The sequence below is a fragment of the Notolepis coatsorum genome, assembly GCF_963971535.1.
Source record: "Notolepis coatsorum genome assembly, chromosome: 6".
Taxonomy (NCBI): domain Eukaryota; kingdom Metazoa; phylum Chordata; class Actinopteri; order Aulopiformes; family Paralepididae; genus Notolepis; species Notolepis coatsorum.
Window position 1 is genome coordinate 89,296,494 of NC_140170.1, and position 15,532 is coordinate 89,312,025.

General features: G+C 43.5%; 1 protein-coding gene across 2 annotated transcripts in view; it reads left to right on the plus strand.

Annotated features, from left to right (window-relative positions):
* LOC311230997 (proto-oncogene tyrosine-protein kinase Src-like) overlaps positions 1-15,532 on the plus strand; it is a 62,672-nt gene that overhangs the window by 19,891 nt on the left and 27,249 nt on the right. Inside the window, exons 2-6 of one of the 2 annotated variants that reach the window (XM_084317463.1) lie at positions 4,389-4,692; positions 5,943-6,042; positions 7,588-7,605; positions 8,622-8,720; positions 11,254-11,357. In XM_084317463.1, the coding sequence (XP_084173589.1) occupies positions 4,389-4,692; positions 5,943-6,042; positions 7,588-7,605; positions 8,622-8,720; positions 11,254-11,357 (625 nt within the window). The remainder of the gene's footprint in view (positions 1-4,388; positions 4,693-5,942; positions 6,043-7,587; positions 7,606-8,621; positions 8,721-11,253; positions 11,358-15,532) is intronic. The other variant, XM_084317464.1, reaches the window with a different exon arrangement.

Sequence of the window (15,532 nt, forward strand, 5' to 3'; positions counted from 1 at the left end):
AACAAAGGATAAGTCATGTCCATTAACCCCACCACGTCTTCCAGTCTAATCTTAACCACCTCTGGAAGCCCTCTCATCACACTTTCTCTAAACATCGCTCTCTGCAACGGGTCAATTTCTGGGTTGTGTCCTAGCTCACCTCTCCACTCCTTCAGTATTTTGTTCACATAGCACATGTTCACCGGCAATTGCGTGACATAAGGTGGGGATGTTGGTTTCCCTATATCCGTCTCTCTCTGATTTAGCGCTAAAGCTTCCTGCCTGTATGCTCTCCCCTTCTGGGCGTAGAGCTTCATTACCCCCAACTCTTCTGTCCTCTTTTTCAACCTCTTTTTGCTGTTATCGCCTGGCTTGTGGTTACGAATCATTACATTCATCTCTTCGCATATGTCGAGATCAAAAGTACCTCCGGAAGGCCATTTTGTGTCCCCGGCCTTTGTACGCCTCTGCCAACGGACACCAACCTTGAGAATTAGGTTCTTTATCAACGGGTTGGTGTCCAACAGTATGTCCTCTGCTGTATGCATCGTTGTTTAGTGTGTATATGTGTTTATTGTGTTGTGTGTGTGTGTGTGTGGTTGTACTTCAGCTACTACTACTCTACAACTACCTACTACTCTACAACTACCACTCCAGGAACAACAGTTAACCTAGATCTACTCTCTACAACTACCACTCCAGGAACAACAGTTAACCTAGATCTACTCTACTCCCTACAACTACCACTCCAGGAACAACAGTTAACCTAGATCTACAACTACCACTCCAGGAACAACAGTTAACCTAGATCTCCTACTCTACTCTCTACAACTACCACTCCAGGAACAACAGTTAACCTAGATCTACTCTACTCCCTACAACTACCACTCCAGGAACAACAGTTAACCTAGATCTCCTACTCTACAACTACCACTCCAGGAACAACAGTTAACCTAGATCTACAACTACTACTCTCTCTACAACTACCACTCCAGGAACAACAGTTAACCTAGATCTCTCTACGACTACTACTCTCTCTACAACTACCACTCCAGGAACAACAGTTAACCTAGATCTCTCTACAAACTACTACTCTCTCTACAACTACCACTCCAGGAACAACAGTTAACCTAGATCTCTCTACAACTACTACTCTCTCTACAACTACCACTCCAGGAACAACAGTTAACCTAGATCTACAACTACTACTCTCTCTACAACTACCACTCCAGGAACAACAGTTAACCTAGATCTACAACTACTACGCTACTACAACTCGGTGTGTGTGTATGTGTGTGACTGTGTGTGTGTGTGTCGGTGTGTGTGTGTGTTTGTGTGTGTGTGTGTATTGTATGTGTGTGTGTCTGTGTGTGTTTGTTTGTGTGTGTGTGTGTGTGTGTGTGTATTGTATGTGTGATTGTGTGTGTGTGTGTGTGTGTATTGTATGTGTGATTGTGTGTGTGTGTGTGTGACTGTGTATGTGTGTGTGTGTGACACAACCCGCTGTCTACCGGGACACAGGAATGTGTGTGTGTTTGTGTGTGTATGTCAGGAGAGAGAGAGAGAGAGAGAGAGAGAGAGAGAGAGAGAGAGAGAGAGAGAGAGAGAGAGAGAGAGAGAGCCCAGAATGAGCTATCTTCAGCAGTTTTTTGTTTTAAAAATGTTGAGAGTCTTATCTACAGAGGACACAGGAACAGTTATGTGAAAGCGGTCGGGGAGAGGTTTTGAAGAGGTTTGAAGAGGTTTGAGAAAAATTTTGACCAGAGGTCGAAAACATGCAATTTAAAATTGATTAGTGGCCGCCACTTGTTAAAAAAGGAGTCGCCCCAGTGTAAAACACCTCACCGTGTTCGTTTTAGCCGTCCTTCCCAGACCTCGTCAACACAGTCAGCTCAACTTTTCCCTCCCGCAGAAACTCTGACGGATATTTATAATAATAAGCCCAACGCTTACCTTGGTGTCGACAACCGGCAGAATTTCTACAGGAGAGGTCCGGAGCTGGCCGTGTGAGGGGGCCCGGCAGGGCGGTCTACAGGTCAAGGGTCACCAAATGTTGTGGAAAGGTTGTTTAACACAGCAGGAGACGATATTTCCAATTGTAACAAATAGGTAATTTATTTAAGAAAAGAAGTTCTTTAACAGCAAGGGCTATGGGTCAAAGAGGATCACCACGGCTTGAACAAAAAACACTCTCCCCTCCATCCCTTTGCCTGTCCCTAAATCCCCTCTCAGTCCTGCCCCCCCATGACAGATATGATGACGTATCACATCATGTCAGATCTGACATGACGTACATTAAGATGATACGTAGATTTAACATCGGAGAGAGAGAACATGAAGAGAGATAAGCAAGATATGATATCCACACACGATATGATGTAGAGAGTGAGATGTGTGTGTGTGTGTGTGTATGTGTGTCTGTGTGTGCGTGCGTCTGCGTACAGACGTATGTGTATTGTATGTGCGTGTCCGTGTGTGTGTGTGCTGTGCCTGTGTCTGTGTGTGTGTGCTGTGTATGTATGAAAGAGAGAAAAGAACAAGATAAGATTACCAGCACACAATGTGCCGTACTGAAATGTCCCTCTGTCCAAGTTGTTTTAAGAACGTCAGCCAGACGTCTTTCAGCACTGCTAGTTGACCTATATTAAACTAGTCCACCTCATACACATTTTCCCCAACAATACGTTGTAACGTTACCCCCCCCCCACACACACACACACACACGCACATGCACATGCACACACACACACTGGGGGGGGGGGGGGGGGGGGGAAATCAAAGCTTATGTGATCATACACGTTTGTTTGAAGTTACTTGAACACACAGTCACATACTCATGTGCACCCGCATGCACACAGTTACACACACAGTTTACGCACAGTGGGTTATAGTCCCTGTTACACATACCAATCCACCTACACAGCGGGATCCTGCTGTTATATATAAGAATTCCTATACCTGTGTAATTGTGTTATACTTGCATATTACACACGTACACACCACCCACTAAGCCACAGCTGTCCGTGCACTATATATGCGACACCCACCTACATGTTATTTTTATAACCATTCCCAGTTCCTTCCTCACTATCTCTGTTTAGTCACACACTGTGCCCCGTCTGTCACACACACACACACACACACACACACACACACATACACACTGGAAAAAGGATGTGAGAGACATACACACACACACACACACACACACACGCGTGGGTGGGCGTTAGTGTGTGTCAAAGCCTCTGTTCTCAGGAACTGAGGAACAGCTGCTCACACACACACACACACACACACACACACACACACGCATGCAGGACATACATTCTCTCTGGAGCAGAGAAGACCACCATTCACAAAAGAACGATACCAGCCCGTGTGTGTGAGTGACTCTCCGCCCCCTGTACCAGCTGGCCTGGAATCACCAGTCTCACTGTGAATCACCTGTGAGTGACCGAAAGGAAGCTTTGGGAATTTGTATGACTACTACACGCTACTACTGTCTGTGCATGGGTGCATCGGCTTGTCCGAACATGTATACACTCGGATCGATTCGTTGACCGTTTGTTTGGTTTGTCTGTTGTAGTTCGGTGAAGCTAAATTGGTTATTGCCATTATCCACGCTTATAATGGGGGTATTCAGCGTCGGCGTAGGAAGGAGGATCAAAGGATATAATTGGCAGAAGGCATTGGTTCTTGTCCTTGTCAGCCAACATCAGTGCTAATGCTCACCTTCAAGGTTTCCCTGCAACCCACTCTTCGCTTCATTTGCAATCTTATTTTCCTACTAGGTCCTTATTGATTCAGAGCAGACTGAATCAACAGATTGGATTACCTTGAATTTACAAGCCCTCCGTGTGTGTCTTTGTGTGCGTGCATGCGTGTGTGTGTACATGTGTGTGTGTGGACTGTTTCAAGGTGTTCTGCTTTCTCAGAGTATTTGCATTCTGAATGGCTCCAACTGAAGCTGGACGAGCTCCAAGGATAGTCAGTGTGGAGGGATAGCGGGGCCGGTATGAATGGGAGCTCACACAGTAAGCAGTTAGAGAGGGGGGTTCTGTTGGGGGGAGAGAGAGGGAGAGAATGAATGGAAAGGATCAGACCGAGTTCCTGTTCTTACTGCAGTTTAACCGACTGAATCAGAGGTGTGTGAATCAGTAGCTTCTGAATGTTATCAGAGTGGACTGGAAGAGCCATTATACAGACCTCCCTTCCTTTCAATCATATCATACACAAATGATAGCGATTTTACGATTAAGTCCATCTCGTGAAAAGAGAATAGACGCACCTTTCTGACTCATCTCTACACCTACCGACTGATCCGGGGCGAGTCAACCTGAAACCAAGAGTCATATCGCCGATGTTACGGAATTAACACGGTAAACTGAACTCCCGTATCGCTCCTGCAGATGGGGGCTGGCAAGAGCAAGCCCAAGGAGCCGGGCCAGCGCTCCATGAGTCTAGACGGCACCATCGGCGCGGGCTCGGACAACGGGCACCTCCACCACCTGGGCCCCGCCCAGCAGACCCAGACCCCCAACAGGAGCCCCGCGGTGGGGACAGGCCGGAGAGGGCAGCACCAGGGGCAGCACCAGGGGCAGCACGGGCAGTACCAGCACCAGCACGCTCCCACCAACACGCCGGAGCTGGCTCTGTTCGGAGGCGTGGACCACATGGGCACCATCACGTCCCCACACAGGGGACCCCTGGCGGGTAGGTGATGATGTGGTGGGGAGGGGACTGGAGTAGCTGGTGTGCGACAGGCATTGGAGAGAATTGCAGAATACATTTATTTTAAGAGAGTGGGATTTATCTGATATGTGACTTGACTGTGGCTGTGGGAAAATGTATTCCATTTAAATGAAGAATTATTGTTGAATGAGAATAATTCAAGTATTTTTTTTGGAACAAGCAGTTGAAGGATGGGAGAGATAAAAAAAAAAAAAAAAGAAAAAAAAATAAAATTGGTTGTCCTCGGTTCAATTTTTCCTTTTCATGCAGAGTGCAGAACTTGCCCCAGGCTAATTCACATTAATTTCACATCTAGAATATCTTTAGTTATCAAGCTTTATTTTACATACCGAAATTCGTCCTCTGCATTTAACCCAATCCCAACCGGTTAGGAACTAGTTAGGAGCAGTGGAAACCAGTGGAGCAGTGGAGGAAATCCATGCAAACACGGCCAGAATCAGAAAGGCCTTCCACGCCCCTCGAATCCAGGACCTTCTTGCTGCGAGGCGAACAGTGCTAACCGCTGTGCCACCCTGCCACACATTAGGAGGTTTTGTATGTGCTGAGCTTGTATGGGTATGGGTTGAGCTTTAAGGTTCATTGTTGAAGCAAAAATTATCTTGCAGGCCTTGTAATAAGGCGTTACCATTGACTAAAAGGCCCTGTCGCAGACTATTGTCTCACTCAAGACATGAAGCTACATGTCTATATCTAACATGTCTAGTCTCTAGATGGTTAGGTTAATGTAATGTAACATTGTCAAGAGAGATTTGTGGTGGCAATGGTTCTGCCCCCCCCCCCCCCACACACACACACACGCATACACCTAATGCGCTGATCAATAATTGGTTACAGAGAGCATTCCCAGGTTTAAATCACAGGCTCATTAAATGGTATGGATAAAAAAGAAACTACACACACACACACAGATGAAATGGAAACCCATATAGATGCAATTACTTTGTCCTTCACGGGCGATTGGGCGACACCAGTCTGAACCAGTCAATATTTCTCATTAGGCCCTGGCAAATTGTGTTATTTGTTTAGATTTACGAGTGCGCTACAGTATAATGTTAAGAGAGAATGGAGTTTGTTACTAGCCTAGAGGCCTCTATTAGGAAGTTAAACTATATTATAGACGTTATTGTCAAACATTGAGGGGGAAGTACCACAGCCTTAAAATACATTGTTCCCTAAACGTGTGTGTGTGTGTATATGTGTGTGTCTTGTAGGTGGCGTCACTACATTTGTGGCACTGTATGACTATGAGTCACGGACTGCATCCGATTTGACCTTCAAGAAAGGCGACCGGCTACAGATTGTCAACAACACGTAAGAATGAACTAACATCTGTTTGTCTCTCTGCAATGCACACACACACACACACACACACACACACACACACACACACGCATCCATCCATCGATCTAAAGTACAGATAAACATTTACATTTTTTGATAAACCTATCTGATCCGTACTATGAACACATACAGGCACACGGTATGTATTCGCAGACACTTGTTGATCTGAACACACACACACGCGCGCACACGCACACGCACACGCACACACGGTGAGTGATGGCTCCGGTGCTGTCCAGACAGCAGCGTCTGGTCTGTGTTTGTCCTTCCATCCATCTGTTGAAGTGAACAGACCAGAGGCTGAACTCCGTTAATGCATTCTGTCCTGCTCAGGGAGTGTCATCACTGCGTCACACTTTTTAATATATTGGACCCTTTATTGTAGCGATTCATCACCGCAAGGCAGACCTAATATATCCTGCTCTTAAAAGTCCGGTCCGTCCCTGAAACATTAACTTATTGTCTTACATTCTAGGACCTGAAGCGTATTGCAGTGCTGTCCTCAGTGGACTAATAGTCATAGGACTCTTGTCAACTAATCGATTGGTTGATTTAATCGACAACTCTGTAAAATGGAGAGGGACCTGTTTAAATATTGTGCTTACCAAGGATGTTTCGGAAATTAATCATTCAGCATGAAAGAAAAGTTAAAAAAATATATACAAATAATTGAATCAAATGTATTTGTATAGCCCGAAATCACATGGAATTGCCCCCATGGGCTTTACGGGTCAAGAAGAAACATCACAATAGATCCAGAACAAAAACAATAAAACGGAACAATAAAATCCACATATGCAAGTGGCAACCCCCAGACTTTCCCCAATGAAGATGAGGAACGACTCAATAAACCTAGCAATAGGAAAAAAGTTATAAATTAATGTACTAAGAGGGAGGGGCAGCCATAGTTCTAATACCTTTTTAATAACAAACTGAACCATACAAATGTACAACGTTTAAAAGAAAACTAAACATTAGGTCTAAGAGCAATATAGGCTGTTTCAGCTTGACAACAAATGGACCCAAGTTTATTTCCTGTTGCAGTGTTTGTTATCAACGTTGTCAGGAAATACACTTGGGTTCAAGCTGTTCCCCTAGCAACGCAATTCCGCTAAAACCGCGTCTGTCTACAGACGCACATATTTCAACATGGAATTAGTAGCTATAAGTGTATTTAAGAACCACCGTTTACGAGTCTTAACCGCCTGCGAGCCGAGTTCCCCATGCAGGTTTCCAGATTCCCAGTAATGATTGTTATTTTGTCTCCTTAAGTTCCCTATCCCTAACTTCTTGCTCCCAGCCTGCTCTGCTCACATTCTTTATCTGTTGAGTCTGGCACTGTATGACCCCTGTAGCACCAGTCTGCCTCCTCTGTTCCTCTGTCAGGGCACTGCTGCTGCTTGCTGTGTTGTGTCTATCGGCGGTGTATTGATGTGTCTGCTGTCTGTTGTCTCTCTCTCTCTCTCTCTCTCTATCTCTCTCTCCGTCTTTCTCATGCTTCATGGTTTCTCCTAGGAGAAAATACAGCTTCAGGTCAGTAACACTCAGTGCTGAGAAGATAATGTGAGGGAGCCCTTTGTTCACACCGTCACGTCACTCTAAACGTCTAGGGTTTAGCTGTTTGTGTTTTATGGAGTAGCTATTTCTGAAGTGAATATGGCACACAAGGAGAACTAGACCACGGCGTGGCGTGACTAACGACTGTGAAATAAAGGGTTGCCCAACATTCTTTTCCCTCTTTCTTTTCAATTTTTTTTTTTTAAATTATTCACAGCATCACATTGTTTATTGTATCACTTATTACTGGACGTTGGCAAATGTTTGTTCCAACAACCTTCAGTGTAAAGTTGCCTAATTTCTGTACCCTTTATATTGTAATGGACCCGTGTCACTTTCTCCAGTCAAACTATATAAGGAAAATGTCGATGTGTGTATCAGAGACTTGGAATTTCACCGGGCTCATTGCAGATAAATGTTCCTGCATGGGAGCAGCCTGCATTCTAATCTGAAGCATCACACTGGTGCATCACACTGGTGCCTCACACTGGTGCCTCACACTGGTGCATCACACTGGTGCCTCACACTGGTGCCTCACACTGGTGCCTCACACTGGTGCATCACACTGGTCCATCACACTGGTCCATCACACTGGTGCATCACACTGGTCCATCACACTGGTCCATCACACTGGTGCATCACACTGGTGCATCACACTGGTCCATCACACTGGTGCATCACACTGGTGCATCACACTGGTGCATCACACTGGTGCCTCACACTGGTGCATCACACTGGTGCCTCACACTGGTCCATCACACTGGTGCATCACACTGGTGCCTCACACTGGTGCCTCACACTGGTGCATCACACTGGTGCAGCCACAGTAGTGTCATAAGTGCCCAGCCTCTGTGACACTGTCTCTCAAAATGACAATAAACCCATGAGACCTAAAAATTAACCCAGAAATATTACATTTGTCCCAGTGAGTATTACCAGTGTTTTTCATTTCTCTCTGTCTCTCTGTCTCTCTGTCTCTCTCACTGCTGCAGGGAAGGAGACTGGTGGCTAGCTCGCTCCCTAACTACAGGAGAGAGTGGTTACATCCCCAGCAACTACGTTGCTCCGTCCGACTCCATCCAAGCAGAAGAGTACATCACCTTCTCCTTCTCTCTCTCCTTCTCTCTCTCTCTCTCTCTCTCTCTCTCTCTCTCTCGTGCTGTTTTGTAACTTTTACGACTGGCTTGAGGTTTCCAGAAGTTTCCAGCAGTTTCCAGCGCAGCAGTCCATTGTAGTTTCAATCGCTAGAAACCGGGATTAGGATGTAGGACGGTGTGTAATCTGTATTAGGATGTAGGACGGTGTGTAATCTAAAAATCTAAAAGCTGAGCTGACTCCACTGTGATCTTGCTGAGTAATGTAAGTTAGTACTCAATCCATTGTATATTTTGATAATTGTTTGTTCTCAATCAATCAGGCTCTCTTCACCCTATTGGGTTTGACGTGAGCAGCCTGTGCTAATTAGTCCAATCAGTCAGAGACTAGCCCCCTACAGGTGTGGGACAATATTTAATAGGGATTTAAGTGTAGTCTATCCAAGCGCCAGCAGAGCGCCGGCGACCGACTAAGACAGACAAAGACTTGGAGTTTTCCTGCTGGAGTCATCCGAGGAGGCAACCGAGTGCACTAGAGTATCTACTGCCCCTCACCTGCCCTCCTCTAGCAGGCCACTCCTTTGTACCTGCATTTTCTGGTCTTGCCTTGTTAGCTTGTCAACTTACTCGACCCACTGGTTTTAGCTCCTTAGCTACACCTTCAATCGGCTTCATACACATAGCCTTTAGCAGTTGATCCATAGTACTTTGTATCTTTATTTGTTCCTGCTCTACCTGGTGTAAGCTTGGCTATGTGTTCTGTCTGTCATGTCTGTCCCTCTCTCCTAGAAAGGTTAACTCTGTTAGAGAGTCGTGTCCTTGAACTTGAGTCAGGATGAAAGTCTCTGAGGTCACAAAGATCAACATAGTTAGGCTTTCTGACCTCGCCAGAAAGATGAGTCGGCATCGAGTAATCTTCTCTGGCCCCCTGCCTGTAAACCGGCATGATGATGAGTTTGTGAGTAGGACAGCTTCTCTACACCGATGGCTGGAAAAATACTGTAAAGAACAGGGCTTAGGGTTCGTGGATAATTGGTCCTCTTTCTGGGGGCACCCTGGCTTGCTGAGAAAGGACGGCGTGCATCCTAACATGCAAGGCGCCTCTCTCTTATCTCGCAATATAGACAAGATTATAGCTTCGGGCTGACAGCCACCCCACAAGCATGCCAGGGTGCAGGCTCTTAGCGAGCCTGCTAGTCATGCTAAACTGATGGACCCTGCCAATCCTTATACCTTTCACCACACACATGAGTGCATGCTTACCAACTGTCCGTCTGCAACACTACTATCACCAACATTTAAGAAGGGAGATCCCCCCTTGAATGGCCCTTCTAAGGTTTCTCTCCTCCACACTGCCTGTGGAGCTTTTTTCCCTATTGTTAGGTTTTAGTGAGTTTTTCCTTACCTTCGCGTGGGGTATGTCTGGGAGTGCTTGCATTCTTTCATTTATTTGCATTCATCTAAAAAATGTTTGGACCTTATGGTGTTCTTGTTCTGTTCTTGACTTATTGTTATGTTGTCTTCTTGACTTGTTTAAAGAAGACCTGTACGGCCCATGGGGACATTAACGTGTGTTGTCGGGCCCTATAAATAAATTTGATTTGATTTGTGTAATCTGTATTAGGATGTAGGACGGTGTGTAATCTGTATTAGGATGTAGGACGGTGTGTAATCTGTATTAGGATGTAGGACGGTGTGTAATCTGTATTAGGATGTAGGACGGTGTGTAATATGTAGGATCTAGCTCTGTGCTTCTCAACCTGTATTATGTCAAGGTTTCCGCCCCCCAAATTGATACGTCAGGCCACAGACCCCCATTTGATAAGAAATAGTCTCAGGGATCCCCTTCTGAGAAGATTTAGTTACTCCATAATGGTCTATGGAGTGTGAAGAATGTGAAGCCTATGAACAGAATAGTCATGCTTATACATTCTCTCATTGGGCTAACTTCTAGTCATTTAAATGTTCCCTTTTGGGGGGGGGTCAACTGGAACCCCCTGGAGGACCCCTGGGGGTTCCCCAGACCCCACGTTGAGAACCAGTGATCTAGCTGACTTGTATGACTTTGGAAGAACCAAGACAGTACAGAATGTAGACCCACCCCGTAGGAAAATGAACTATAGTGAAATAGTAGTTTACTATACTAAACTATAGAACTAGAAATCTGGTGTTGTTTTGCCATACGCAGCGGTTACTAAAGACATACGGTAGTGAATCACTTTTGAAACATAGTAATTCTATGGTAACCACATACCTTACATTTCTATAATATTCCAGTACGGAACATAATATAGAAATACTACAGTAATTATGTGGTAAATCTCTATAGTGTACCAAAAACAACAACACAGGAATACTATAGGTTTGACTCTACAGTAGTTAATTTCCAGATCAAGATACATTTCGGCATGCCATCCTGCCAATGTACGAGCCAGAAGTATCTCTCTCTCTCTCTTCTTGCAATGTGCTACAGCATAGCCGTCACCAGCAGCCACTCACTGCTCCTGTTCTCTGTGGCCCACTTTGGCAGGTGGTATTTTGGGAAGATTACCCGGCGAGACTCGGAGAGGCTCCTTCTGAGCTTGCAGAACAGACGGGGAACCTTCTTGGTGAGGGAGAGCGAGACCACTAAAGGTGAGCAGGAACCGTGGGAACAAAGCGCTCATCACCGCGGAGGCTCCAAGTCTTGCCTCCGGTAGTTAGCGTTGTGTTGCTGCATCCGACGAACTTTCAAAACTAACTTTAGCTACTGCCTAAAATAATTAGATTAGATTAAAATGTATTGTCATTATACAGCGCTAGTACAGTACAACGAAAATAAGTTTGGCATCCAACCAGAGTGCAAATGTAACAGTAAAGTACAATAGTAATATACAATGTACAGGTGATTCAACTGGGTATAAAATATATACCGGTACTGAGTATAGTGCTAATAAAATATATGTACAGAGTTGTAATATTAATATGTACAGTGATACAGGTATAAATACAGTATGGTAGTAGTCATACTGGCCAGCAGCGTAAAGGGTAGGTAAGGGATATGTACAGATAGAGATTATATAGTATCTACAGATATGTAAAAGGATTATGTGCAGGTATGTACAGACAGATGTGGATAGATATATATATACTGTATACAGCATTATTACATGGCGTTTTCACATTCGCCGAAATGCTTGCTTGTGATTGGTCAATAGCCCCCGACAGCGGTGAATTATTGTTTTTCGCAGCTGGAGTAATCAAGCCCCACTGACACACACTGTTTCAGTGCAGCCAATCAGACACACCTGCCGGGCTGCCCGCAATAATAATAATCACTTTATTTGGGCTGACAGAGCCACAGAACAACTGCGATTTGTCGAATGAATTCGGTATATTGTTAGTAAGTTAGCCATGTAATAAGCGGGATAATGTATAGCTATACTCGGTCATCATCGCAAAATAATTGACCTTCACTGACGTTTAAAACACCTCGCCGAGGCGGCTCGGTATTTTAAACTCTGTGTCGGTCAATTATTTTGTGACAATGACCTCGTAGCTATACATTATCCCTTACTTATTGTACATGCTATCATATAGAGTTACCGTAATTCCTCTAATAGTAACCCCGGCTTGTATTTGTTTCAACTGTAGCGGGTACCAGGCTTGTATTAGGAGGAGGCCTGTATAAGAGGGATGCCTATATTTCAAATTTTCAAACGGATCATAATGAATAAATCAACATTTTGTGTCAGTTTGAACCCAGTAAAATGTACTGGGTTAATTTATTGAAACCAAGTACTGTATGAAATAGTAAACAGTGCAATTACAGGTGGTCACTGGTCATTTCAACGTTTTCAAAGTGAAATCAAGTAACTAGCTCAGTATGCAGCTCAGTATATTAGTAACCCGGCTTGTATTAGGAGGCCGGCTTATAATTGCTTAGCTCAAGAGCGCACCCGGCCATTAATAGAGACCCGGCTTGTATTTGAGACCCGGTTACTATTAGAGGAATTACGGTATATGGGTTATATGCAGGTATATTCAGACAGCATATATGCAGCATGTGTCAATATTACTAGTCTCCTAACGACACCTTTTAACCATTTCTAATATACTTCATCCTTACAGTAAGTACTGTAATATCATATTTAATGTAATATTATATTTAATGTAATATGTCTAATGTGATAGTATAGCTAATGTAACTTTCAGAAAAAGTGAATTTAAAAAAAGAAAAAAAAAGAGGGGGCAGGGTTTGAGATGGGTCAATCAGTGATTGTGTTTATAGTCAAACAGCCGCAGCCACGGAGTTGTATATTTACATGTGCCAAAGGGTAATTTCTAGTAGGTGGTAGGGCTGCACGATTTTGGGAAATAATCGAATTGCGATTATTCTGACAGATATTGCGATTTGCGATGCGATTATAACATATTTAAAAAAAAAATTACAAGAAGAATGTTGCTGCTTTCTGTAGTCGGGTCCCAACTGCAAAATTACTGTATTACCCTGTATTATACACTTTTACTATCATGTAGACCAGGGGTCAGCAACCTTTTTGACATGGAGTGCCTGTTTGAAATATAGTTGTAACTAGTGTGCCTCAACAATATTCCATGCATCGTAATTTTTTTTCTCATAATCAGGTATTTTTAATGATAATTTTTACATTATTACATCATTATTGTTATTGTTATTATTAACAATATTATTATGATGGTTGTATCAACCCTAAATCTGAGTTGGGGGGGGGGGGATGCAATGCAGACAAACAGCTGCATACAGTGCGACCATTTCACTCACATTCATTTTTGGACACATCACACACCATCGGTGTGTGTACTGTACGTGTGCTGTCATAGCTCCACCTACAGGCCTAATAGAGAACACCAGGAGAACACCAGGATGTGAATGGAGGGTGAATGTGAGGTATATCGTGTAAATACGTTTTGATTGATCGCAAGACTACACTGTAAAAAAGATTTTAATAATAAGTTACCAGAACTTAAAAATATTGAGTTCAGTTACTGTGCATTAAGGTTTTCAGTTTTCAATCCATAATAAGTTAACAGAAAAATAAGTACACAACCACATTATTTCAACCTAATAAAACTATGTTTATTGTCATTGTTTTAAGAACACAAGTTGACTTGGTAATACTCACATTTTGAGTAAAAGAAATGGCTTTTAACATGTGCAATGTTCAATGAAATAGAAAAATAAATAATAAAATTTGTTGATTAATCCCACTGGTCACAATGGTGACCGTAATAATGTTTTTGTTATAAGGCTCTGCAAATGTTACTGAATGATGTAGCAATGTATTTCCAGCTAAATTGAAATAATAAACAAATAAAGGGTCTCAATTAAATATGCGTTAGTAAAAAGAACCTGTGGGAGGATTTCAACAAGATAAATGCGACAACAGTGCAAAATATTTCACTATAATATTTCAAAGCAAAAGATTTTTATTTTTATTTATTTTTAGTGCTGCCCCCTGTGCCTATGCAGGCACGCGTGCCTAGGGTTGCCTACCCCTGATGTAGACTATTCTGCTTTGTGTTTACATGTGATGTATTGTATACATGCACATTTATTATGTTCTTGTGTGATGTATCGCACATTTTATTGCTGTGTGATGTATTGCAAATGTTATTGCGGTCATCTTGGCCAGGTCTACCTTGCAAAGGAGATCTTGTATCTCAATGGGACTTCCTGGTTAATTTTTTTTTTTTTTTTTTTTTTTTTAATTGCAGGCTTGGCGATTTGATAATTGCATCATTCCAAATCGCGATTTCGATTAAAAAACTATTAATCGTGCAGCCCTAGTAGGTGGTGCGTAATATCACGAGAATACTATGAATACGACAAAGCCCCAACACTGTATTATGTCTCTGCAGCTAGTTCTAGTCTCTCTCTATATTTTTAGGGGGTTGTTTGTAGCTAGTTCTAGTGTCTCTCTCTCTTTAGGGGGTTGTTTGGAGCTAGTTCTAGTCTCTCTCTTTAGGGGGTTGTTTGGAGCTAGTTCTAGTCTCTTTCTCTTTAGGGGGTTGTTTGGAGCCTAGTTCTAGTCTCTTTCTCTTTAGGGGATTGTTTGGAGCTAGTTCTAGTCTCTTTCTATTTAGGGGGTTGTTTGGAGCTAGTTCTAGTCTCTTTCTCTTTAGGGGGTTGTTTGGAGCTAGTTCTAGTCTCTCTTTAGGGGGTTGTTTGGAGCCTAGTTCTAGTCTCTTTCTCTTTAGGGGATTGTTTGGAGCTAGTTCTAGTCTCTTTCTCTTTAGGGGGTTGTTTGGAGCTAGTTCTAGTCTCTTTCTCTTTAGGGGGTTGTTTGGAGCTAGTTCTAGTCTCTCTTTAGGGGGTTGTTTGGAGCTAGTTCTAGTCTCTTTCTATTTAGGGGGTTGTTTGGAGCTAGTTCTAGTCTCTCTTTAGGGGGTTGTTTGGAGCTAGTTCTAGTCTCTTTTTCTTTAGGGGGTTGTTTGGAGCTAGTTCTAGTGTCTCTCTTTAGGGGGTTGTTTGGAGCTAGTTCTAGTCTCTCTCTTTAGGGGGTTGTTTGGAGCTAGTTCTAGTCTCTCTTTAGGGGGTTGTTTGGAGCTAGTTCTAGTCTCTTTCTCTTTAGGGGGTTGTTTGGAGCTAGTTCTAGTCTCTCTTTAGGGGGTTGTTTGGAGCTAGTTCTAGTGTCTCTCTTTAGGGGGTTGTTTGGAGCTAGTTCTAGTCTCTCTCTTTAGGGGGTTGTTTGGAGCTAGTTCTAGTCTCTCTCTTTAGGGGGTTGTTTGGAGCTAGTTCTAGTCTCTCTTTAGGGGGTTGTTTGGAGCTAGTTCTAGTCTCTCTCTTT